The sequence below is a fragment of the Phodopus roborovskii genome, unplaced genomic scaffold (genome assembly GCF_943737965.1).
Source record: "Phodopus roborovskii unplaced genomic scaffold, PHOROB, whole genome shotgun sequence".
Lineage (NCBI taxonomy): Eukaryota > Metazoa > Chordata > Mammalia > Rodentia > Cricetidae > Phodopus > Phodopus roborovskii.
Window position 1 is genome coordinate 34,827,853 of NW_026126480.1, and position 26,371 is coordinate 34,854,223.

The following is a 26,371-nucleotide window of genomic DNA, read 5'->3' on the forward strand; positions in this document are numbered from 1 at the left end:
CACACTAGGAACTCATGGAACAATATGGGTGAATAATCTTCACCCCCTGCTTTGGGGACCCGAGCTGCACCTTCATTGTTTCTCTACCATATTTGAGGGTTTAGGGGTCCTCTGCTCTGGAAGGCTTCTGCAACTGGAAAAAGCCCTGAGCTGGCAGTAATACACGTCACTTGTGTTCTCTTCCCAGTGGGGGAAGCCAGCCACATGGCCACATGAAGGAGGCTGACAAGTGTGGTGATTTTGTACTGTAGAAGAGGAAGCTTTGCTAGCAGCTGGCTTTCTGCCATAGCCACAGACAAATCAGCACACCTTGAGCCTCTGTTATTATCTGTAGAACAGAAAACATCACTCGATAGCGGCAGTGGCTGCCCAGTTCTGTACATTTGCTCAAGTCACTAACGTGTTCACAGGTGTATAAGTCACACTACAGGTAAGCTGCTTTTACAACACAGGCAGCTCTTTGCCCTCCCCTCAGGGTTTTGTGAGGATTCAGCAAGGAGAAATTTGCCAAGCTGATGCATTGCATGTGTGCTCGTGTTTGCATGCGCGCGCGCGCGCGTGTGTGTGTGTGTGTGTGTGTGTATGTCTCTGTGTGTACATACATTTATGGTTTGTGTGTGCTTGTCTCTGCTTATGGTAAGGAATAAGAGTTCCAAAGCACTGTGAGCTAGGTGCTGTACTGGGTGTAGCATCACAGGGTGGCGCCCAACCCAGGCTGCCTGCCAACAGGAAGTGGTAGGCGGTTCAGTCTTGATTCTCGCTTGGGAAACCCTCCCCCATTATGGTAGCCTTCCAGCATGTGGTGGAGCCAGGACTGCCATGCTTGCACACTAGGCTGTCCATCTCCATCTCCTGGAGTATACACAAGTCAGGTGGTCAAGACAGCAGCCCACCTAATGGGTGGGGAAAACTCCAGATCAGCTGCATAGATGGATGTCAGGGCCAGTAGGGGACACACCCTGGTAGTGCACCACCCAAAGGGTCTCTTGGGGCAGTAGTCATCACCCAGAGTGGATGCCCTGCTGAGCAACAGCAAAGAGGAAGCAGAGGTCAGCAGTGACCCTTTTCCTGGTGCTGGGAGTTCACAGGTATAGTCTATAGCTGAGTCCATTCTAGAGGATGTGTGTGAAGTCAGTTCCTGGAGGACAGTGTTCCCCTAATGTCAGATTTGCCTATCTTTCCCACCACTCAGGAACTAGGCATGTCGTGCTTCACTCAGTCTCATGCTGTCATATACCAGGAGCCATGTGACTTCACTGTGAGGAACAAATGGGTGGCACCACACAGCCAACAGGAACTGTGACATGGGTGTGCTTGGCTAAGGCTCCACCCAGCTACTGCAGGATCTGGGTGTATTGTTCCCAACACTTATCTTGGGAAAGAACTGATTTAAAGGATGGAATTTGGATCCAGTTCCAATGCTAGCTGTGTGACTGTGGGCAAGCTGCTTAGTTGTGCTTCGTTTCATCATATAATAACAGTACTACACTGTAGAGTTAAGAAGATTAGTGGAGCCCTTGTGATGGGTTGGCTGCAGTAGGTACAATTTGGCTAATCTTTTTTGTTTGAGGTTTTTGGGTTTTTTTGTTGTTGTTGTTTGTTTTTTGTTGTTTGTTGTTGTTTGCTTGATTGGTTGGTTTGGGGGTCTTTTTGTGTTTGTTTTGTGTGTGTTTCTCTCTGTAGCTCTGGCTGGCCTCTGTCTCTCTAGTGCTGGGATTAAAGGCACACCACCACTGTCCGATACTTTTGTTACCTTTAATGTATGTATAAACTGAGGCCCAAGCCTGGCTATAGATCACCCAGCTGAAATGGCTCACAGTAGGGTGGCCCATGCCATCTCTATAGCTCCCCACTGTGCATCCATTGTCATGTTTGGTAAGTGGGTCAGAGGCAGCATGTACTTGAGGGATTGAGATAGCAGCAGGGACAGACATGTGAATTCGGTCATTGCCTCTTGCTGACACCTTGTGGAGAACATGACAGCAGGAAGAGATGGCTGGGTATTCCCAAAACTTACCTCGTAAATTTAGGGAGCGATGCAGAGAGGATGGAGTGGGCCTGGCCTCTGTCTTGTTGACAGGTGGGTACAGCTAAGATATCCTCCCCAACATGCTCAGCGGGGGACACACAGATTTAAGCTCTTGCAGTGCCCGTGTGCTGAGGCAGCAGAGGTTCATAGAGGGGAGGGACCTGAGGACAGTGGCACTTAGGAGGTCAGGCACAGGGGTAGGAAGTGGAAAGTAGAGGTTGCTTCAAGAACACTGGCCTGACTAGCAGCCTCTAAAGTTTGCAGAGGCAGTTTTGAGGCCCAGGGGGCTATGTATGGAAGGAATAAAGCCCCTTGCAGCTGCCAATCAAAGTCCCAGAGGACACAGAAACAGTGTGAGATGACTGAGCAGGCTGATGCTCTTAACTGGGAGCATAGCATCATGAGAGTACAAATACCTGCACACTAGGCTATCCATCTCCATTTCCAGGAGTGTACACGTATCAGATGACCAGCACAGCAGCACAGCTGTGAGTGGAGAAGGCTCCAGATGAAGATGTCTGTGTACTTATCAGGAACCCTCAGGAAAAACACTGTCCTTGAAAGGTTTGGGACAATTGCCCGAGGACACCCTCAGACTTGGCGTTTCTTCCCTTTTGAGATGAAGCCAGCCATGGATACTAACTTATTCTCCTCATTAAATAGTTGGTGGACATTTTGACAGAGCTTATGGTCCCAGAACCCCTGAAGCTGAGAAAAACTCCCTTCCTCCCTCCAGCTCACCAGTATAGCCCAGTCATGGCTGTGACAGAATCCTAGCCTGGGACTGGGACTCTGGACACTGGTGACAGGAACCCAGCCGGGTAGTGAGGAAGGGGAAGCAGGATTTGTTCCTCCACCATTGTCTGGGGGGATTTGTGAAAGCATCGCCATGCCACAGACTAATTCCCAGGGTGATACTGTGGCATCTCAGCTAGAGTCAAAATAAAACTCAGAAAAAGGTTGAAGCTGGGGCGGGATGGTTCTGTGAGAACAGAGTCTGTGAACAGAGCTGGTTCATGAATGGACGGCAGGAGCCTGGGGAAGTAGAAGTGGGAACCGGTGCAGGGAGGGGGCTCTGTCATCCCAGCTATTGCTGAGGATGGCACAGATGGAGCTCCGCCTATGTGTGGTGGGAGGCCAGGAAGTTCCCCCCTGATGTTCCTCCTCCCTGTGTGAAGTGGGAGGCTGGGTCGTGCTGACTAAAAGGAAGGGAAGGCAAGGGAAAGGGCCTGACCTGGAAGGGAGTGGCTGGCCAGGGCTTATAGGGTGCTCCCAGCTTGGAATTGTAGTCCTTGTCCAAAAGTGAGTGCACAAATGAGCATGGGCTCCTGGCCCTGGTAGCCCTGAAGCCAAGGAGAAACTACACCATCCTTACCTATCACTGAGTGCAGCCTGGGATGGCTGTGGCAGAGCCTGTTTGGGGCTGTGAAGGAGACTTTGCATGGCACACACCTACAGAGCACTTACCGGGCCCCAGGTGCTCCATGCCTATTTAAACCTCACAGTGGCTCATGGGAAGTGGGTTCCGTTTTAAAATCTCTTTATAGATGAGGAAATAGGCACAGATGTAACAACCTGCTCAGGGATGTCCAACTAGTACGTGACATGTGGTCATCAAACCCAGCCCAAGTGGCTTGGAAGTCATGCATCATGTTAGATGGAACTCTTTGCTGTGTTCTTCAGGGAGCAGAATAGCTGTGATGTGTGCAGGGGTCTGTGGTGCATGAGAGGCCACTTATGGGAGGCCTGAATGCTGACCTCCAGCTGAAACACTCATGTGCATGTGTACACCTGCCCTGTGCACCTGGGAGAGGCCCTGCCCATAGCATGCATACACACACACCACAGCTAAGAAGGGAAGGTTCTGGATGGCTGCCTGGATGATAAGGATGGAGATAGAGCAGGCTTAGAGGAACAAAAGGAAACTGATGGAGTGACAGATATGCTCATTATGTTGATTGCAGTGATGGCTTCATGAATATTCATGTGTTAAAACTCATCAAATTGTGTTTTAAATATGTAGTTTATCCTATACCAAGCAAACCCCAGTAAAACCACAGAAAAATGAAGCAAAGCATAATAAGGTGGGAAACAAATGAGGGCCCCAAACTGGGTAATGGTTTCACTATCACGGAGTCAGTCTTCAGCCTTGGATTTCACCCCATGTGCTGTGGACATGGGGGGGTCTCAGGCTGAGACCGTGGAGCCCTAGGCATTGTATGCATCAGAGGGGGTTGTTGTCTTGTGTGGCCACACTGGCACTCTCCTGCCTGTGTGGGGTAAAATAGTGTGGCTGAGGCATTTGATATGGCAGAGACTGCCTTTAACTGACCCCACTCCATGCTCCTGAGCCTACCCTGCATTTGGCTGTAAAATGCCATTTGTGTGTTCACTGTGTTTACTACCCATGTTTCTGAACCCTCACGGGAAAAGATTCTCATGCAGCCATACAGTGCTGGGGTCCCAAAGATTCTGATGGACACCTGGCAAACAGATGTCCCATCATCACTCGTGAATGAGGTTAGGTCTGTCAATGACAGATCGCAGGCTTAGCATGTGCAAAGCTCTAGATTTGACCCCCCCCCAGCACCGCCCACAACAGAAACTCAAAACTTGTGAATGGGAGCATATGTGTGGCTGCTGCTGTGTGACATAAACCTGTGTGCTTGCTGGGCACTGTGTGGGTTAGAGCGTGAGACATGTGGGTCTGTGATACACAGTGTTAATGAGGGACAGTGACTATCTCCAGAAACTTCAGGATGGTGACAGGATTAACAATGCCTAGCATTGCTTGTGGCCCAGCTGAGAATTTTCTAGCTGCTGGGGAATCAGGAGGTAGATGGAGCAGGGGCTTGCTTGTCACTCATCATGTCATACTCCACAACAGGGAGAAGATGAGCGTGGGCTGCCCTGAGCCTGAACCGCTCCACTCCCTGCCTTGCTGTGGGCCGGGGGCCGCCCCTGTACCAGGTGCAGGTGTGCCCCTCCTCACAGAGGACATGCAAGCGCTGACACTACGCACCCTGGCTGCCAGTGACGTTACCAAGCACTATGAGCTTGTCCGGGAGCTGGGTAAAGGGACCTACGGGAAGGTTGACCTGGTGGCTTACAAGGGCACAGGTGAGTATTGTTAGGGTGGCAGGGTATTAAGGTTGGGGTAGGGACATGCCTGGACAGAGGGCCAGCAAGGGTACAGAGCAGATAGTCATATGGAAAGGATACACTGCACAGTAGGAGTTAGCAAAGTGCCCAAGCTGAGGGATAGGCCACCTGGGCACCTTTGAGACAGATGTGCCAAGGGACAGGACATTACTGGAAATTGTGACTGGAAAACATTGGTGACACCTGATGCTAGGGAGCTAGACAAGTTCTTGGGTACGGTACACTGTATTTAGAGGGTGTGGGGAGGTGGCTCTATGGGGTAGGTCTGGATTTGTTTCTTTGATAAAGACACAGACCTTGATGCTCAGACAGTCAGCCAAGGTCATAGAGCTACTGTGGGTTTGAACTAGGATGACACTCTATACTTGCCAGGGCATGAGGAGCCTCTGGGACAACTAAGGCAGCAGGAAGAACACTTGCATGAGGGCATCTTACTGCTTTCTGTGTGACCCTGGGCAATGTAACCCATCTCCTCTATTTAGCAAAGAAGAGAATGAGTGTGGACCTTATTGGGTTAGGGTTAGTGTATGAAGAATGTGAGGGACCTGTGGTGTGTAGTATTCTCTTGCTACCACACAGCTGCGTGCCCAGCAGGGTACACATCCCTGCCCAGTTTTGGGAACCAGTGCTTCTCTTACTCCCCCGTTGGCTAGCATTTGCTGAGCACCTGTTGTGTAATGAATTCTGGAGACAACGATACAAGGCAGATTCCTGAGCCTTGGAGCCATGCTTTTAGCTAGGGAGACAAATATAACATGAGAAGAGTAGGTGAGGAAAGTAGCTTGGGGCAAGAGGCAGCAAGTGTTCCTGCCTCTTCCCACCCCCACCCCACCAAGGGCTGCAATGTAGAAGACCTAGGTCAGCCCTGTTCTGCTAGGTTGACTTAGATATCCCTCTACTGTGCCATGAGAAGAACATCATGCTGACCGGCTCCACTAGCCTTATTGCAAGTGCAGATTGTACAGCCAGATGTGTGAAGGACGTATCTGTGAGGGAGAAGGTCTCATTGTTGTTGCTGTGGCCCTGTCAGGCACCAAAATGGCCCTGAAATTTGTGAATAAGAGCAAGACAAAGCTGAAAAACTTCCTGCGTGAAGTGAGCATCACCAACAGCCTGTCATCCAGCCCCTTCATCATCAAGGTCTTTGATGTGGTCTTCGAGACGGAGGAATGCTATGTCTTTGCCCAGGAGTATGCACCTGCTGGGGACCTGTTTGACATCATCCCTCCCCAGGTACTTCACATAGTGGCAAGAGAGGGGAGATGAAATCCTGGAAGGAGTACCAAGGGTGTGGTAGTGTATGCCTGTAATCCCAACAATTGGGAAGGTGAGGCAGAGGTGGAAAGATCATGGGTTTTTACACCAGCTTGGGCTGATTAGTGAGACCCTACCCCCAAAATTGGGAGGGTAGTTTAGTGGTCTGGCATACATACAAACCTGCTGACTCCTCCACATTGCAAATAATATGCAAATGAACAAGGACTGAGGCCCCCAGAGGAGGTAAAAGTGGAAGGGGTTCTGGTACTGAGTTTGGATCTTTCCACTTGTTAAGGGCTGGGGTCTAAAGACCCAGCAAAGGAACAGTTATCCGACCAGGTGGGAGGACGAGGAGGTACCAGGATCAAGGCAGGCCCAGAGGACAGGAGAGTTGTGGCTCCCAAGTGAGCAGGTGGCAGGGCCTGAAAGAAGGAACTGGGCCAAGGGCAGGTGGGTCTGGCGGGCCTGGCTACCCGGGCCACACCTGAGCAGCTCTCCCTGCTCCCCGCAGGTGGGGCTCCCCGAGGACACAGTAAAGCGCTGTGTACAGCAGCTGGGCCTGGCACTGGACTTCATGCACAGCAGGCAGCTGGTACACCGCGACATCAAACCCGAGAACGTGCTGCTGTTTGACCGTGAGTGCCGCCGTGTGAAGCTAGCTGACTTCGGCATGACGCGGCGCGTGGGCTGCCGTGTAAAGCGTGTGAGCGGCACCATACCCTACACAGCACCCGAGGTGTGCCAGGCGGGCCGTGCCGATGGCTTCGCGGTGGACACAGGCGTGGATGTGTGGGCGTTCGGTGTGCTTATATTCTGCGTGCTCACTGGCAACTTCCCGTGGGAGGCTGCGTCGGGTGCCGATGCCTTCTTCGAGGAGTTCGTTCGCTGGCAGCGGGGCCGCCTGCCCGGGCTGCCATCACAGTGGCGCCGCTTCACCGAGCCTGCACTACGCATGTTCCAGCGGCTGCTGGCTCTCGAGCCGGAGCGGCGCGGGCCCGCCAAGGAGGTCTTCCGCTTCCTCAAGCACGAGCTCACGTCTGAGCTTCGGAGGCGGCCCTCACACCGTGCACGCAAGCCACCCGGGGACCGCCTACCGGGGCCCCTGCGCCTCGAGGCTCCTGCACCGCTCAAGCGCACTGTGCTCACCGAGAGTGGCAGCGGCCCTCGGTCCTCGCCACCCAGCGTGGTGCCTGTGCCCGTGCCCGTGCCCGTACCCGTACCCGAGGCTGGTCTGGCTCCGCCTGCGCCCCCAGGCAGGACCGATGGCCGTGCAGACAAGAGCAAAGGGCAGGTGGTGCTGGCCACGGCCATCGAGATCTGCGTCTGAGCTGCTAGGAGCAGCACAGCCGCTGCGCTGCGGGGAAGCTGCGGGTGCTCCGACCCATACTGGGGAAAAGGAGTAGCCACTGCGCGGCGCAGCGGGAGGGAGTAGCGTAGACTAGGAGGCCCAGACACCCGGGTCGGTGGTGGGCTGGTGACATAGCTAGCAGATGACTGTGTTTGGCCGGTCTCAGCCCAGAGGAGCTGAGGCCTCTGACAAAGGCTGGGGAGCTTGTGGGCCAGACTGAGCTCTGGAACCTGGACACTCCTGGCGCTTCACACCCCTTGGCAGATCACCTTATACTCTTCCATCCAAACCTGGGCACAGAACGGGGGCTTTGGTGTTGGGCAGAGATAGGCGTGAGACCCTTAGAAACTGGCTGGGAACAGGCACTGAGTTGACAACTGTGGCCCAGGTGGTCAGAGGGAGAGGCCAAGCCCCCTAAATGTAGCAAATGTGTGCAGGAACAGACCCGATTATCTAGTGAAACCCCCTCACCTCCTCCTGCTGATGGGGACTTTGAACCCAGAAGGGAGAGCCACTACTGTAGCCACGAGGCCATTGGGAACAGAGTTCCAGTAGGTGCCCCTCCTGGGGGCAGAGGAACAGATGGTGGGAGAACACGAGGTTTGGCACTCCTGTGTCCCTAGGGCAGGAGAGTGCGTTCACAGCCCAGCTGCTCCTTCCCTGGGCACTCAACAAGCAGGGAAACGACTGTGCTAGTTATTAGTGTTTCTGTCAGAGTCACATGTATAAGCCTCAGTTCTAGGCCAGTACCCTTGAAGGGGAGGAACACATCCGTGGATGGGACAGGAAGTCATTGAAATGGGAGTGAGTGTGATGTGTATCTGGTGACTTGAGTGTCCAGATACCTCACCAGGCAGATACCAAGAGCCAGGCCTGAGTTTTACCACACTCCTCAGGGAATCCCAGGAGACACGTGCTGTTGGCTCAGGGAGCACAACAGGAATTCACCTTGCCCCGGCTCTCCTCTGGGACCCCTACTCAACGTGGAGGCTTAGGGAAACCCCTGCAATAACCTCAACACAGGGAGGCTGTGCCTTCTGCCCGGCACTGCCCACTTACCATCCTGGGTTGCCTCTCCTAGGGTCCCTTCAAAAGTTCTGGGTTGTTTAGGAGGTTCCATCTTGGGGCTGGCTGGCTAGCTACAAGGAATACCAACCACCCCTCAGCCTGGAGCCCCACCTCTCCACATACCCCCTCACTCCCACCACAAAGGGCTATAGGTCTCCCTGCCCTGCCTGAGTCCAGTTTACAAACTGTGGTTGCTCCAGGGCCTGGCCCCGCTTTCCTGGGGTGCCACCACTTCCCTAGTGGACACAGGGCCCACATATGCCAGGTAAGTAGCAAACTCCTCCTCCTGCCAAGAGCAGAAGGCCCGCATCACTGCCCTGGCCCACCTGGGGCCATCAGGCCCTTCTTCCCAGCCGCCACCTCTCCTCTTGCCTTAGGCCTCTCCACCCTGATCTGCAATAACAAGGAAGCGAGACTCCACAGTAGACATCCCGCATCCCGCGTGCGCCCTCTGTTGAGATCCTGTGTGGGAGGCTTCTCCCTTGTAGTATCTAGGATGGTAGTCCTCAGAAGAGACTTTAGGTACCTAGCCCAGCCCCACTGTTCAGAGGTGGCAGCCAGCCTGGCCCTGAACCAGACTCAGACTGGGTCAGGCTCCGCCCTTGCAGCCACCACTGGTACTGTCTCTGTCGGTTGGGTTGGGACCCTTTGCCCTTTAGGAGAGGTGTTGGTTACAGATGTTTACCTCAGTTTGTCACTGTTGAAGAAACAAAATAATAATAATAATAATAGCAAAAAATTAATAACATCGTAGACATGGAGACTTAGAAGACAAAAACCACAAAAGAAACCTCCCCCTTTGCATTTTTTCTGTGAAGGTATAGTTTGTTCATGTACGTACACTCATGTGCGTGTCTCTATCTCGCCCCAGGGCAGGCCAAATCATCTATTGACACCTGTCCCAGCCTGTGTGTCCGTCACACTGCCCCTGTCCTTTGGTGCTTCCCAGGGGCCCCTTTGAGCTGGCTTGTGGGGTGTAGGGGAGCTCCCTGGATAGGAAGTGGGGCCTTCAGTTAGCTAGAGGTCTCTGATCAGATCCTGTGAGCAGAGAGCCCTAGAGCTGTGTGATGCTGCTGAGCCCACAGCACAGTGCTGGTGGTTGGCATCTGTCCAAGTCTGGGGCAGGGCCTGGGTTGAACCCAAACCCTCAAGCCTCACACTCCTGTCTTGCCTCCCCAACCCCATGTGTTTGTAAATACTCTGGCATCCTTTGGACCTGAGGAGGTTTTTAAATGTGTTATTTACTTCTCTAACTATGACAATTGCTATAAAATAAAAGTTTAGAAAAATGATTGTTTTGGCTGCAGGGTGGGAGGGGTACATAGGCCTTTCCACCACAGCATGGTGGCATACCCTGGGGTAGTGTCTGCAGGGTCCAGGCCAGGACTGGAGTGGGAGGAGCAGAGAATTGTCCTGGCTTAGAGTTCAGCTTCAGCTTAGACCCATTCAGCCTGGGCCAAAACAGAAACTTCATGGCCACCGCTCCTGGAAACATTTAGCAAGTGCATATGGTGTACAGATTAGCGGTACAAAAGTGAGTTGAACAGACAGGGCACAGCATTGGCTACTGACGGAAGCATGCTACTCACAGAAGGCCAGGGCTTGGGAGGGTACATAACTGAGGTCACCAGGTTTGGAGATGCCAGGGAAAGTTCTGGAAAGACAGGCTAGAGAATTCTAAGTTAACTGGGCCTGAGCAAGGGCACAGTGGGGCAATAGGAGCCAAGTAAAAGTTAAAACAATGGGGGGCTATAGGGAAGTATATGATTAATCAAAGAAATATTAATTGCCTACCATATCAGCAGACAGTCTTCTCTGCTTTCAGACCCACTCCTATCAAGATTTGACCACCTAACACACCTCCCATGCCCACCTTGGATGCAGCAGCCCCCCCTTTCAACAGTTTGCTTGCTGGCCTCCCGGCAACTCTGGAGTCCCCTCAAGTTCTGGTAGCTCGAGCCATTCTCTCCCACTAAAAGACTTATCACTTTGTTAAGAAATCCTAAGTAGCTCCCCATGATACCCCAAGTCAAAGCTGAGGTCCTTGGAGTGGTTCTACAAGCTCTACCTGGTTTGGTGGTTGCTGTCCAGCCTCATTCCACTACTGGTGCCACTTGCTGCCAGTGTCCTCTTCCTCTTCCATGGACACCCAGCATGCTCGACCCCTAGGGCTTTTAACTTCCCCCCCACCCCCCCCACCCCGATCGCTCAGACCTTCCCAGGAATCCTGCCTCCCCTCCTTTTTTCGAACCCTTGCTCAGATCCAAAGGAAAGTCTCCATAAGGGCAGATACAGGAGAGAGCAAGCCACTACTTCCCACTGTCTCTTCTGTGCCTGGCAGGGTACATTAAAGAAACTACGTCAAACTACTTCACAATTTGCGAAATTCATGAATGAACATCCAATACTATCTTAGGGGCTGAGGATCTACAAGTAAGCAAGACAACCCCTAGCTCATGCTTTGAAATTCAGCTTCTAAGACAAAATATGTAACAGGTTATATAATTATTCATGACATGGGATTGGGGAGAGAGAAAGAGAAAGAAAATTCCAGTCTGAGCAGATCAGAGGTGAGAACTCTTGCCCAAGATTAAATAAAAGTTATTTGAGTGTGCCCATCACTTTTCTGAAATGATGAAGGGTGGAGGGAAAATCTACAAGTGCAAACAGCATGCTGACCCAGCTTGGTGTTTACAGCCTCCCAGGTTACCAGAGGAGAATGTTAATATTTATCACCAGGGGGCGTGAACCTCCTACTGCTGTGAAATCTAACGCTTTCCTGCAGCCTCTGGAGAAAAAACCATTGTCTGCCCTGTTGCGCCAATGTTTTAATCACAAAGAATCCAGCCTCACTATGTGTGACAAGAGGATCCCTGTCCCTACAGCCTCTGAGATGTTTAAATTTGGGGTCTTGGTGTCCTTTACTGTCCAGATTCTTCATTCTAGACTAATTCAATATCAAAAGGTCTAATTGGGCCAGTGAGATGGCTCACATGGTAGGAGTGTGTTACCACCATGAGTTGGTTCCCTGGAACACACATGATAGCAGGAGAGAACTGAGTCCTGTGTCCTGTTATCTGTCTATTTATCTATCTACCTACCTACCTATCTATTTTGATTATTCAAGACAGGGTTTCTATGTCTTGAACTCACTCTATAGAGCAGGCTGGCCTTGAACTCATCTGCCTCTGCCTCCCGAGTGCTGGCCTTAAAAGTGTATGCTACCACACCAGTGTCAGTTGTTTCTTGACCTTCATATCCCCCCTGCAATCCACATGTGTCCCTACTCCAATAGTAGATAAATATAGTTTTTTAAAGTTCCAGTTGACACTGAACTTCAGAAGTAAGTTCCTTTTCTGCACAAAAATGTTTCTTGAGTCCTATGTAAATTTCCCAATTTGCCAGTCCCTGATTAAGTGTGTCAACACAAAGGATATTGGAAGGAGCAACTTCAAAAGCAAGCTTGAAGGTCCTGTATGCCATCTAGTGGTGATTCCTGGCATTCTGACACAGGAAGAAACCAAACAGGATGACAAACGGGATCCTAGTGGTTCTCATCCTTCCGAATGCTTCCACCCTTCAGTACAGTTCCTCATGTTGTGGTGACCCCCCCCCAGCCATACAATTATTTTTATTGCTACTTCATAACTGCAATTTTGCTATTGTTATTAATATTAATGTAAATATCCATGTTTTTCAATGGCCTTAAGTGACCCTGGTGAAAAGGTCATTCAAGCCCCCAAAGGGATTGTGACCCACAGGTTGAGAACCACTGTCCTATCCTAAAGCCAGAAAGAATGAAATAGCATCAGAAATCACACAAGCCTGGAGAGATGGTGGTGGTCAAGAGTGCTTCTTGTTCTTCCAGAGGTTCTGAGCGTGGTTCCCAGCACACAAGCCAGGTACCCCACAACAGCTAGTAACACCAGCTGCAGGAGATCTGATGCCTTCTTCTGGCCTCCTTCAGTATCAGTGTATGCCTGTGTGTGTGTGTGTGTGTGTGTGTGTGTGTGTGTGTGTGTGTGTGTGTGTGTGTGCCTGCGCTTGCACACACACACACAAATAAAAACATGTCTCTTTTAAAAGGTGTGGAGAAGCAGAAGGGCAACAAAGTGGAAGGAAGCTGGCACCATACTAGCAAGCTGTGTGCACTCTCTTGCAGGGTGGGGGGGAAGAGAAATCTCACCAGGAAGGTAAAGCAGGTCAACAGTGGAGCCCGGGAGGTGGAGTTCAACGATGCCATCTCACCACAGAGAAGCTGGACCCTTGACTATAGGACAGAGAAGAATTTCAGGAGAGTCCGTGATTTGAGATTGCCAGTTTAAGGAGAGATGAGGGTTGGTTCATACTTGGGATGGAAGTCCTAGAGAGAGAGCTGCCCTTAGGCATATGATTCCTTCCCTCCTTTCTTCCTTCCCTCCTTCCTTCCTTCTTTATTTATTTATCCCTCATCCTCATCCTCCTCCAAAACAAGATTGTTACTGGCTAACCTTAGCTGGTCAGAGACTCACTGTGAAGAAGACACTGATCTCAAAGTTTCAGGAGATTCTCTGCCTCCATAATGCCCTGTGATTCAGGACCGAACCAACACGCCTGGATTGATGCTGTGTAAATTTCATTGTCCGAAGCATGTGATTTACAACACACTATACAGATTAAGCAAGATCTTTATTTTTTAATTTTAAAACTTTAAAAATTAAGTGTGGCTGAAGAGGGCACTAGCTGCTCTTCCAAAGGACCCAGGTTCAGTTCCAAGAATGTACATGGTAACTCACAACCACCCAACTCCAGGGGCTCCAACTTGCTGTTCTGGCCTCTGAGAGCACCAGGAAAGCATATGGTACACATACATACATACATACATACATACGTACGTACATATGTACATACACACATACATATGTACATACCTCCTAGGGTACCAGGCAAGCATATGGTGCACATACATACAGCAAGCAAAATACTCATACACAATAAAAAAATCTTTTTAAAATTAAGTGTAAAAATATTTTTTTCTTAAAGAATTTCCCATTGCAGAGCTAGAGAGATGGCTCAGCAGGTAAGAGCACTGGCTGCTTTTCCAGATGAAAGGGGTTTAATTCCCAGCACTCACATGGCAGAGGATCTGACACTTTTATACCAATGTACATAAAGTAAATTTAAATAAATTACTTAAAAATAAATAAAAGTTACTTTGTTTGCAAATGAAGTTGTAAGATGACTTATAAGGTAAATTGTTTGCTTTTTGAGATGGGGTCTTTCTACATAGCCCTGGCTGTCTTGGAACTCACTAAGTAGAATAGGCTGACCTCTAACTCACAGAGATCCAGCTGTGCCTTCCAGATGCTAGGAGAGTGCTAGGATTAAAGGCGTGCACCACCACAGCCTCCTCTTCCTCTTTATAACTTCCTTCTCCACTCTTTTTTTACCTTTCTTCTATTTGACCTTGTACTCTGCCTCGTCCACAGCTCCCAAGAGACTTGGCTTGACTTGCTGAGGGAATGAAGAAATGGGAAACATACAGACACACGGACAAACAGAAAGCTGGTGTCTTACTTACTTTTCTGTTGCTGTGAGGAGATACCGTGACCAAGGCAACTTACAAAAGAAAGCATTTAATTGGTGCCTGCTTACAGTTTCAGTGGGTGAGTCCACTCCCATCGTGGCAGGGAACACGGTGGCAGGCAGGCAGGCACTGGGACAGTGGGTAAGAACTTGTATCCTGATCTGCAAGCAGGAGGCAAAGAGAGCCAGCTGGAATGGAGTGAGCTTTTGAAACCTCAGAGCCCACCCCCAGTGACAAACCCCCTTCAACAAGGCCATACCTTCTAATTATCAAATATATAAGCCCACAGGGACCAATCTCATTCAGAGCATCTCAGCTGAGATCAGGTGATCCAGGCTCTTGGATAGAGAAACTGCAGTATATCTGGAGCTCAGAGTATTATATATAGTAGAACAGATGGGCAGGGCTACTATATACAGATAAACAGGCAGGGTTTATACCATACTGCTGGATCAAGGAGACGGTTTAACAATCTCATTAGGCACAGTCTCTGTAGGGGATCAGTCTTCAGGCCATGAGTATAATAAACCATTCTTGCTGTGATGGGCATTTTGGGGGCACACTCTCAACATCCACACTCAGACCAGACAGGAAGACTTCAAAGTCCCTCTGAGCTCTACCAGGGGAAGAAAGGCTTAGCCATTCTCATGGGGTTGAAGCATTGGAGTCCTTGATATGGCTATGCCTATGTCAACAACATAATTTCACTCAGGACTTCCTCCACTTCCCACACTGCTTTTTTCTGTTTCTCTGTCCCTGGCTCCTTCCTTTATTGCATTCACTTGTGCACTTACCCTAAATGGTTGTGCACCTTGCTTACATGTGCCTGTGTGTGTGTGCTCAGAGGCAAGAGCAGCGCTTCAGATGTCTTCCTACCTCACTCTTCACCTTACTGCCTTGAGGCAGGGTTTCTCACTGAACCAGGTCATCATTTTTGGCTAGAAAGGCTGGACAGCGAGCTGCCTGCTTTTGACCCCAGTGCTGGGTTTACAGGCACCAGCCATGCCTGCGTGTATGTGAATGCTGGGGCTCTGAACTCCGGTACTCATGACTGTACAGCAACAACCGCTCTTACTTCCTGTACCTCCCTGGGCCCCATTTTAAAAATTAAAATTTCTACTTTGACAGTTTCTGTGGTGATATCTTGCTGGTACAAATAAAGCCTGTCTGAAGGTCAGAGAATGGAGCTTGCCACTAGCTAACGATAGAGGTCTGGAGGCTTTATCTGTACAAGCAAGATACCACAATTTCACACACGTGTTCAGTGCACTCTGGTCAAACTCATGCTCCACTATCTGTTTTTCCTTGTCATTTGTTTTGCTTTTGCTTTATGACTTTAACCAGGAGCAGTCTCATGGGTGTGGAGTATGAATAGCTCACCAGCGGGTAGACCCCTGAAGACAGTGAGTTCCTTCCCCTGTTAGCTTACCTGGGTGTGTCAGAGTCCTATGAGCCTCTCCCCATCGTGATTACTTAAGGGCTGTTTTGTCCGTGTCCTGTGCATACAACTACAGACATTCAAGAGTTGCACAACACATATCATGAAATAGCATTCCATGACCTTCCTCCCTACTGTTTGGCTCTTACATCCGTCCCATACCCTCTTCTGCGATGTACCTGATCCTTGCAGGGGGTGATGTGGATGTACATTGAAGGTGGAACACTCAGGAGTCACTCATTCTCAGCATCTCATCCAGCCGTGAGTCTCTGACTGGCCACCCTTTGCTACGGAGAAGCTTCTTTAGTCAAGGCTGAGGGCAGCACTGATCTGTGGGCATATGTGTAAATATTTAGGCGGTAATTGGACATCATACCAACTTATCAAAACAAAGTAGATTGTTCCTGCCTTGAGTTCCTGCTCTGACTTCCCCAGAGCTGCTGTGTGACCTGAGAGTTGTAAGATGAAATAAATCCTTTCCAATATGCTTTGGCCACAGTCTGTATCACAGAAATGCATCTATTCTCTGGAATGGCCTCTTTTACTAGAGAAATACACACCAAGTATGATTGGGTGTGTATGGGGGTGGGGTGGCAGTTTCTCACCCTGTGACGAGCTTGGTCCTTCTAACCTTCACCTTTATTTCCATACCCTTCCACTGTTGCCCCAGTGGATTTGGTGGAGGGGGTGTCGTGAATTAAGGTACACTTGGCTCTGCTAGCTATCAAAGCCCAACTATTTTGTACATTAATAAGGGATCAATGAATCCATTATTCTATCTGAAGCATTTGATGGCTGAGTGTGGCCCTCACTTGGCAACCTTGGCCTTCTCATTAGAGGAGCAGCTGGAGCATCTGTACCCCCAGAATGCTGCCATCCACCTCCATGGCAAGAGGACCACTTGTGCTTCCCCATCTCCAGTTTTAACCCTTTGATGAACTGCTGGTCAGGCTTCTAAGCACACGGTAGCTTTTTATCAATCTTTCCTCCTAGGAACTCTAGCATGACATAAATCTTATCATGTTTGTTTTTTGAGTAATTCAGACAAGACCCATGATCTGTTTCCTCTTTTCTTCATTTCCTCTTGTGTTCTCTCGCATCTTAAGAATTTGACTCATGCTAGCTTAGACAGTTCAAATCTGCCGAAGCCTTCCTCACTTATAAAGTTTGAATTCTGTCATGGAACTCAGCAGAGCCACTGAAGTCCCATAGTAGCCTCAAGGTCCCTGCTCAACTTCTTTTTAAAGTTACGTGCATGGGTGTATGTGTTTGTACAAGCAAATGCAGTGCCCACTGGGGCTAGAAGACAGTATTAGATCCCCTGGAACTGTAGCTACAGACAGTTGTGAGGTGTGCTGGGAACTGAACTCAGATTCCCCAGGAAAGTGGCACATACATGCTTTAACCTTAGAGCCATCCCTCCAGACCCTCGACTTTCTTTTAAACTCCAGCGAAGACAGTCTGTCTGTCCTGGTACTGGGTATCAAACTCCACTTGTCTGTTCTCGGTTCTCCAGTAAAGCTGGCCTGCCCTCTGTTGTCTTCCATGTCTCAATTTCATGATGTGACATTTACTCTTGATATAACCTAAAATTACCTGGAAAATTATCTTTTTAAAAAGACCTACTTATTTTTACTTTTGTTGGATAAATATTTTGCCTGAACATGCGTTAATTTATCATGTGGGTCCCTGGCCCACAGAGGCCAGAAGAGGACATCAGATCCCCTGGAACTGGAGTTACATATGGTTGTGAGCTGCCATGTGGGCACTGAGAGCTGAACCCAGAGCCTCTGAAAAGCCGTTAGTGCTGTTAACCAGTGAGCCATCTCTCCAGCTCCTATAAAGGGAGTCTTAATTGAGTATTCATTTTTTTTTTTTACCAGGTTTGTCTATGGGATGTCTATGTTTGGTTCTTTTGATGGGTAATGGATGTAGGAGGGACTGGCCCACCAAGGGAGGTACCATTCTCTGGCTCTGAGAAGGCTAGATAGGTATAAACTGGAGATGAGCCAGAGAATGAACCAGCAGGAAGTTCTGTGGTCCTTGCTCCAGGTTCCTGCCTTGAATGTCCACCATGATCTCTTTCAATGATGGATTGTGACCTGGGTGTAAAACACCAAATAGACCCTCCCTCCCAACTCAAGTTACCTTCTGTCAGAGTGTTTTATCATGACAAAAGAACGAAACTAGAACAAAAGAGGACCTCAGTGGTGACAACCAAGTGTTCCTAATGGGTCCTATAAGCCAGTCTACCAAGGGCTGACTTTGCTCATATCGAGTCAGGTCTTGCAGCCATTGTCTTCAGGAAGACTGATTAATTATCTTACTTAATTTTTCTGCCTCCACAGAACTCAAAGTGGTCCCATCGCGTGTCCTACAGCTTCCTGATCCAGACTGATAAACTCTTTCACTGCTTGTCTGAAAGTCCTTCTTAGGCCAGCAACATAGCTCAGAAGGGGTCACTTGTCCCCAAGTGTGACCCATACGATGAAGGGAGGGAACCAACTTCTACAAACTGTCCTCTGACTTCCATGCACATGCCCCATACATAGTCAAATGTAATTAAAAAAAAAAAAAGCATTTCCCAATTCAAGCAGTTCTGGTGCTGAGAAGTCTATTGTTGAGCTTGTTAGCCAGTTTCCAAAACACACTTACACAGAAGAGTGAGTATGTAGCAATGTCTTCCTGCTTGTGAGAGGTGTTCACATATTGTGCACCTTTTACATAGCATGACAGGGTCCTGATGGGCCGATGGGAGAGCCCTGAGACACAAACACCAAAACCAGGAGATGCAACAAGCAAGAGGTGTTTATTGAACGAGTGCACTCGGGTGACAGCAATCCCAGGGAAAGCTGCACACCCGCCAAAGGGTTCAGGCTCTCTTTTTATAGAGACAAGCCACAAATCAGCATACATGCATGGGGCACAAGGTGATTGATTACAAAGTGTGATCTCATGTTTGAGAGATCACCCAGGTATGACTTGTTCTTATTCAAAGGATAAACCATAGAATGACTTGGAAAGTCCCCAGATTGTCCGTTGGCCAGGAGTGATCCAGACAGGGCTGTTCATCTGGAATCATTTGTTCCAGGGATGGGGGCCTATTTCCTTGTTGTGGGCCAAGACCTGTAAGAAACTTTTTTCATATTCTGGCTTTCTCTTGGCTGTACATTTAGAGCCTTCAGTTATTCCACAAAGGTTTGATGATGCAGTAACTAGCCCTATTTAACAAAATCACTTTAGTATATAACCACTAGCCCCATCACCACAGTAACCTTTCTTGTTCTCATAATTTCTGTCTTTTCCTCCCATGTCAATGTCCATTCTTTATGATTTTTTATATTCCGCTTACAAGAATTATTCTTCTGCCCCTTTTCTACACCCTTGTTCTGCAAACTAAAATCTTTCAACTATTCCATAAGTGCATATTGCTTGTGACTTCGTGTATGTATATATGAACTGATGGATGAAAAGTTCAGATCATTTCCAAAATGCAGATACAGATGAGTGAGAACGTGGCATAGCTTCCCATTCCCTTAGAGAATTTTATGCCTGATACATCTTCATCAAGCATCAACATAAGCTTTTTATTTATTTACTTTTGTTTGTTTGTTTGTTTATTGAGTCAGAGCTTCTCTATGGAGCCCTGGTTGTTCTGGAATTCATTCTGTAGACCAGACTGGCTTTGAACTCACAGAGATCCACCTGCTCTGCCTCCTGAGTTCTGGAATTAAAGAAGTGTATCACCACACCTGCTATAAACTGTTTTGTAAGCACAAATTCACTATTGATCAAGGTAGTCACATGCTCTTGGGGCAAGATGTTTGTGAGAGCACTTCTGACACATCTGGGGGAACGAGGGTGAGACCGGCACAGTCTCCAACTCCGTTAAAGAAGTTGGCACACGTGCTGGATAATTTTATGTCAACTTGACACAAGCTAGAGTTATCTTAAAGGAGGAAACCTCAATTCGGAAAATGCCTTCATAAGATCCAGATGTAAAGCATTTTCTTAATTAGTAATTGATGAGGGAGGGCCTAGCCCATTACTGGGTGGTGTCATCCCTGGGCTGGTGGTCCTGGGTTCTATAAGAAGCAGGCTGAGCTGGGCAGTGGTGGTGCACACCTTTAATCTCAGCACTTAGGAGGCAGAGGCAGGTGGATCTCTGAGTTTGAGATCAGCTTGGTCTACAGAGCAAGTACCAGGGCTGGAAAGAAAGAAAGCAGGCTGAGCAAGCCAATAAGCAGCATCCCTCCATGGCCTCTGCATCAGCTTCTGCCTCTTGGTCTCATCTTGCTTGAGTTCCTGTCCTGACTTCCTCTGATGATGAACTGCAATGTGGAAGTGTAAACCAAGTAAACCTTTTCCTCCCCAAGTTGCTTTTGATCATGGTGTTTCATCACAACAATAGAAACCCCAACTAAGAAAACAGCATATAGTAGATCTTTCATTGACCACTTGCTTTGAAGCATATATTGCTCACCTCTGGGGATAGATTTACCTACTTTACTAAGCAATATGTTTCTGAGAGCAAAGATCATAGAGAATGATATAAATTCAATGGGCTCTTCCATTTCATGAAAGAAGTTGTGTTCAATACATTTTTAAAAAGACGTGTTTAATTTTATTTTATGTGTTTGAGTGTTTTACCTGCATGTACATGTGTATTGCATGTATGCCAAGTGCCCACAGAGGCCAGAACAAGGCATCAGATGCCCTGAAACTGGAATTATGGATGGTTGTAAGCCAGCATGTGGGTGTTAAGAATTAAATCAGGGTCTTTCTAAGAGCAGTAAGTGCTCTTAACCATGGACTCATTGATCCAGTTGTTTAATTCATTGTAACCAGTTCAAGCATACACATTCGAAGTTACTCAGTGTAGGTCTCAGTGCACTATGATGGAAGCATAAGAGATGGATGAGAATGAAGCACGTTCTTCCATTCTGTGATGTGTGCATCTTTGAGGTGTGTAAGTGCCTGTGCTTACTTACCAGGCCAAGGTTACCTGAAATGGCCAGTCCAGGCTCAGGTTGGAGGGGCCACAGCAAGCTGAGGCTGTGACAGTTGTATTGAGAGCAATCAGAAATAGAATACAGTGGTAATGCTAGGATTAATACAGTTAGAGTTGCCAGGATACAATGGTGTTTGCGAGCTATGCAGGGTACCTAAGACCAAATGACCTGTTGAGCTTCCAAGATTCCTTGACTTCTAAGGGAACATACAGAGAAACACAAGCATCCTGAATGTTTCATTGCCTGAGGGAGTGCCTTAGTCTCTTGGGAACTGAAAGGCACACAAACTCTAACCTGCAAAATCTATGACACACACCTCTCAAGGCCAGGCCTTCTCCATGGTTCCCTGCAAAGGAGATTTTCATGCCACACAGAATCTAATTTGTAAGCAAATGTTCTTGATTGCTCAGTGTCAGCCTGTGTGTGCATAGGGGAACTTCTCAGAGTATTTCTAGAACACATCTATGTGGTAGATTAGAGTGTGCACATTCCCCTTTTCTGTGAGTGAGGCTTCTCTGTGATTCTGGTCCTCATGACACGGACAGCTTAGTCTCCAAGCATGCTTTTCTTGCTGCTCAGTGCGGCTTTTGTGCAGTTTGAGCTTAGATAATTTTCAGAATGAAGTTAGGAGGACACATTTTACATTGTACAAGGGAACTTTCTGATTATACATCTTTTATCTAGCACAAACATGTTCTAGATATTCCCTCTTCAATGGGGGCCAGTAGTCATTCTGGGTAGGAAGTTTCTTACGTCATCTCTAAAATGCATTCATACTTATGGGTATGGATGTGGTACACTCTCAAATTCCATAGTAGAAGTTAGTGTATCATGCATTTCCCCTCTATTATAAACAGATTGCTTTATAAGTAAGCATTTGCAAGGGCTCCATGTGGCCTCTGTGTACTCCAAGGTGCAAGAAGCCCCATGGAAAAACACTGAACAATTATTAGCATTTAATTTGGTATACAAAGTAATGGTTTCCATTATGGCATTTTCTTTTTAAAATTCTTTTATTTTTATTATTTTTAATTATGTGTATCTGTCTGTCTGTGCACAGATATTTGCAAGTGAGTGTAGGTTCTGGGAACTGAACTCAGGTCCTCTGCAGGAACAGCATGTGCTCTTAACCACTGAGTCATCCCTCTAGAACCTCATTTGGGCATTTTCATATGCATAACCATACTTTATTTCCGTTCACCCCCCTCCCACAATGCCCTCTCCAGTACCCCTTACCCCCATGTGGTGGCACCCTACCTCTTCAAATACTCCCACTTGTCCATGGCATGTGTATCCCATGACCCTCTCCCGCTCTGCCCCAGATTCCACATATGAAAGAAAACATGGATTTCATCTTTCTGATCTAATTTCACTTAACATGATGATTTCCATTTGCATCAATTTCCCAGCCAATGTCACGATTCTATTTTTCTTTCTTTATCCGTTTTCTTTATGGTTAAATAGAATACCATCATTTAAATCTACCTCACTTTTTTCTTTAATACATTTTTATTAATTTTTTGAAAATTTTATGCATGCATAAAATATAATTTGATCATATTCACCCCTACCTACTCCTCCCTCTATCTCCTTCCAGTTCCACTCCCTACCCTCTCCCAACTTCCTGTCCTCTTTTTCTTTCAATAGCATAGCTGTCGATACACTCATGGGTGTGGTGCCATCCACTGGCTAAGGGTACTATGAGCCCTCTAAAGAAAACTGACTCTCCCTCCCACAGAAACCACCTACTGTCAACAGCTTCTCATCTAGGTGTGGGGACTCATGAGCACCTCATCTTTCCATGCCAGGATGCTGACTGACTGCATCCTGAGCAGGTCTTGCACAGGCAGCCACAGTTGCTGTGGTACTGTCATGTCCAGAAGACAATGTTTTAGTCTGGTTTCCCCCAACCTCTGGCTCTTATCATTTTTCCATCTCATCTTCTATGATGGTCCATGAGTGGTGGGGAGAGGAGTGTGACACCACAAACACTTATTTTCTACACTTTGACCTCTTGCAAGTCTTTGTGCTAACCGATGTGCACTCGTGAGCTGTGAGAGGTGCATTCATCTGGGTGCAGAGAGACACAGATTGAGATGGCACCTGCAGATCTGTGTCCACTGAGCAGAAGAACAGTCATAGTTCATCCTTGGGGCCTATGAGCTTCCCAGTCATGGTTTTCTTTCCCGCTGAAAAAAAGGTTGAATCATGAACAAAAAATTTGTTAACTTGTTACAGTGGTTGTACTTTAAATTACTAGCGGCTCTGTTGCTGCCACTAAAAGTAGTTCTAACTAAATCTCTATTGTTCTAATAAAACTCCAAAACCTAGGGCAAAGAAAACCAGTGATCTCAGAGAGTTAGAATAGCAACTGACTAACTTCCTCCCTTTGCTGGTGTCCTGGAAGCCACTTCCTTCCACAGCACAACAACTTATAAAAAGAAAGAAGAAAAACAAACAAACAAAAAAAGTCACACTAAGCTCCTCCCTGGTACTTCCTGTCAACCAGATGCTAATGCTGCCCCTCTGAGCCCAGGTTAACTTTATTTAATAATACTGTCTTTCTGTCCTCCTTTGTATCCTTGTTCTCCATTCCCTCCTAGGTGTTTTCCCAGTTCAACGTTGACTGCCCTGCGGGTTGGGGCAAGCGTGGGCTGGCAAGGATTGATAATGATCCATTCTTTAGTCCTCTTTTCCTTAGCACTGTGACCAGTTATGAATCCCTGTATTACTGCTACCATAAGGTGGGGGTGTCTCTGGCCAAGGTCAAGAGCAGCACTGATCTATGGGTGTAACATAAATATTTAGAAGGTAGTTTGACAATAAGTCCATTTAGCGAAACAATAGAAGTGGATTCTCCCTTTAGGACCTAAGGCCTCATGAACCATGGCTTGTACCAGGCTTATAATAAATACCAGGCATGAATACCTTCCTGTGGAACATATCTTAAATATAAGAAGTGTTTAGTTACCACTATAACATCTATGCCATGAATGCTGCAGTGAGCAAGTTAGAGCCTGACAGATGTAGCATTCAGTGTCTAGGGCTGGGCAAGAACACTGACAACGTTATGTCCAGGCAATGAAAGCTAGTCATCAGGAAGGCTATTTTCAGGTTAGTTCCAACTTGGTTTTTCTATGTTTTACAGCCAAAGTGTGTCATCTTTTCTTAAATTTGTGTTTGTTTGTTTGTAGATGTAAGTTTCTGTCCACCTGGTCCCATAGTCCTTTAGTTTCAAATAAACACACAGAGGCTTATATTAACTATAAACTGTTCGGCCTATTGCTCAGGCTTATTACTAACAAGCTCTTACACCTTAAATTAACCCATAATTCTTATCTGTGTTTAGCCATGTGGCTTGGTATCTTTTCTCAGTAAGACACTCTCATGTTGCTTCCTCTGCATCTGGCTGGTGACTGCTTCTCTGCCTTCCCCTTCCCAGAATTCTAGTCTGGCAGCCCTACCTATACTTCCTGCCAATCAGCATTTTATCAAACCAATATGAGTGACAAATCTTTACAGTGACCATGAGCATTACCTCACATCATTTGTTTGATTTTAAACAGGCTCTCACTATGTAGCCCTGGCTGTCCTTAAACTCATTTTGTAGGTTAGGCTGGCCTCAAACTCAGAAAGATTTATCTACCCAAATGCTGGGATTAAAGGTGTGCACAACCATGGCTAGCCAACAATAGGTTCTTACTATTTATACCTGATGGACAATAACAGTGATGACAATAGCTTGTGTTATTGGGGGAGGGGACCGCTGGGAGACTGACTGATTAATCATAAAGGAGTATCCCATGCTGGACACTGAGATTTTCATTTATCAACCCTGTCTTCTGGGAGAAGCATTGTCCAGCCATGCAGGGTACCTGTTTTCAAATTTCTGTCTTTAAAAAGCTTTCAGAGTTATAGATTGCTTTCTAAGATGCTGCCTATTTTGTTATTAACTCTTCTGCTTGCCCTTCATCCCCTCTAGTCAACAAATCTAACTCAAAATAGTTTTCAATTTTATTTACTATTACTGTGTGTAAGGTATGTAGGCTGTCATGTTATGGCATGATGTGGCATTCACATGGACAACTATATGGAGTTGGCTCTCTCCCTCCACCTTTAAGTGGGTTCAGGGAATTGAATTCAAGTTGTCGGGTCTGGTGAAAGGTGCTTTTACCCACTGAGCTACCTAAACAGCCCCAAAATTATTTCAGAATTCATCATAGACCTCCTAACTCATGCCTGTAGTTACTCATTTAGTAACCATTTTGAGTCTTGTATCCATAGCCCCACCTTCAGGCCACCTGATAATTTGTTTTTTCCTGGTGGCCACAGGGCACACCAGACTCACAGGAACACCAAATTTCTGATGCATAAGTACAGACGCCAGCCTCTCACCCAGATATCAATAGATGGGACGGTGTCTAAACCCAGTGACCCTTCATCAGAAAGAAATCACAGGTTTGAATCAATGCCTGTTATATCACAGGCCTCCTACTATAATTCCCCTTTCTATAAAATCATCTACCTATTCCTTTTTAGAATATAAACAAAACCAAGTGTGGTGGCACATGCCTTTAATATTATCACTTAAGAGGCAGAGGCAGGCAGATTTCTGTGAGTTCCAGGCCAGCCAGAGCTACATAGTGAGATCCTACCTTAAAAACAACAAACTAAAATCTAGATAGAAAGGCTGGAGCCACTGTGGCATACATACACAGTCTGTACCTCCTTTAGTTCCTCACCAAGCACAACTGCTAGGAGATAACAGGCCACTTTGCAGTCACAAAAGGTAGGATGTTTCCCCTTCTGCTGCCTGGGAATCAGAGGCAGCCTGTCTACAAGTACATTCAGTGAGCTACTTAATAACTTCATGGTGTGAGACCTTCCCCTCCCTTGTAAACTTGTAGGAGAGGACTGCACCTGGTTCCATGGGTCTGAGCACTTTGCAGAATTCCCACCACACTGTCTCTCCTTAAAAACTTCTTACCCAAAAGGACTAGCAGGCCCAGCGTCCCTCTTTTGCATACAATCTAACAAATACCTTATATTGACCTAAAGTACACAGTGTTTTAAAATTGCCGTCCCATCATAAAATATAAGTTAAAACTACACATATTATCAAATGATGGGGCTGGAAAGATGGTTCAGCCAATAAGAGCACTTATTGTTCTTGCAGAGGACCTGAGTTTGGTCTCCAGCACCCACACTGTGGCTCACCGGTACCACGGGATCCAGTGCTCTGTTCTGGCCTCTGCAGGCATACACACGTGCAGCATGTGTGCAGGCAAAACACTTATACACATAAAATTATATATATATATATATATATATATTCAAAGTCAAATTGTGTGAAGAATGCTATTCTAAAATAATAAAACAATAAACTGGAATTGCAAAGCAAATAGAACATCAGTGACTTTGGGTGTGGCTTGGCACATTCAAGACCCCAAATTTGATCCCTAGCATTCCACTAAAAAATAGTAATAAACCT

General features: G+C 47.4%; 1 protein-coding gene across 3 annotated transcripts in view; it reads left to right on the forward strand.

The window, feature by feature from the left end:
* The window catches only part of Sbk1 (SH3 domain binding kinase 1), a 253,873-nt gene that overhangs the window by 33,406 nt on the left and 194,096 nt on the right, over positions 1–26,371 (forward strand). For 2 of the 3 annotated variants that reach the window (XM_051192934.1, XM_051192933.1), the window contains exons 2-4: positions 4,917–5,149; positions 6,222–6,424; positions 6,960–10,156. In XM_051192934.1, the coding sequence (XP_051048891.1) occupies positions 4,924–5,149; positions 6,222–6,424; positions 6,960–7,775 (1,245 nt within the window). In that variant the 5' untranslated portion in view covers positions 4,917–4,923 and the 3' untranslated portion in view covers positions 7,776–10,156. Of the gene's footprint in view, positions 1–4,916; positions 5,150–6,221; positions 6,425–6,959; positions 10,157–26,371 lie in introns of those variants that run through there. The other variant, XR_007835025.1, reaches the window with a different exon arrangement.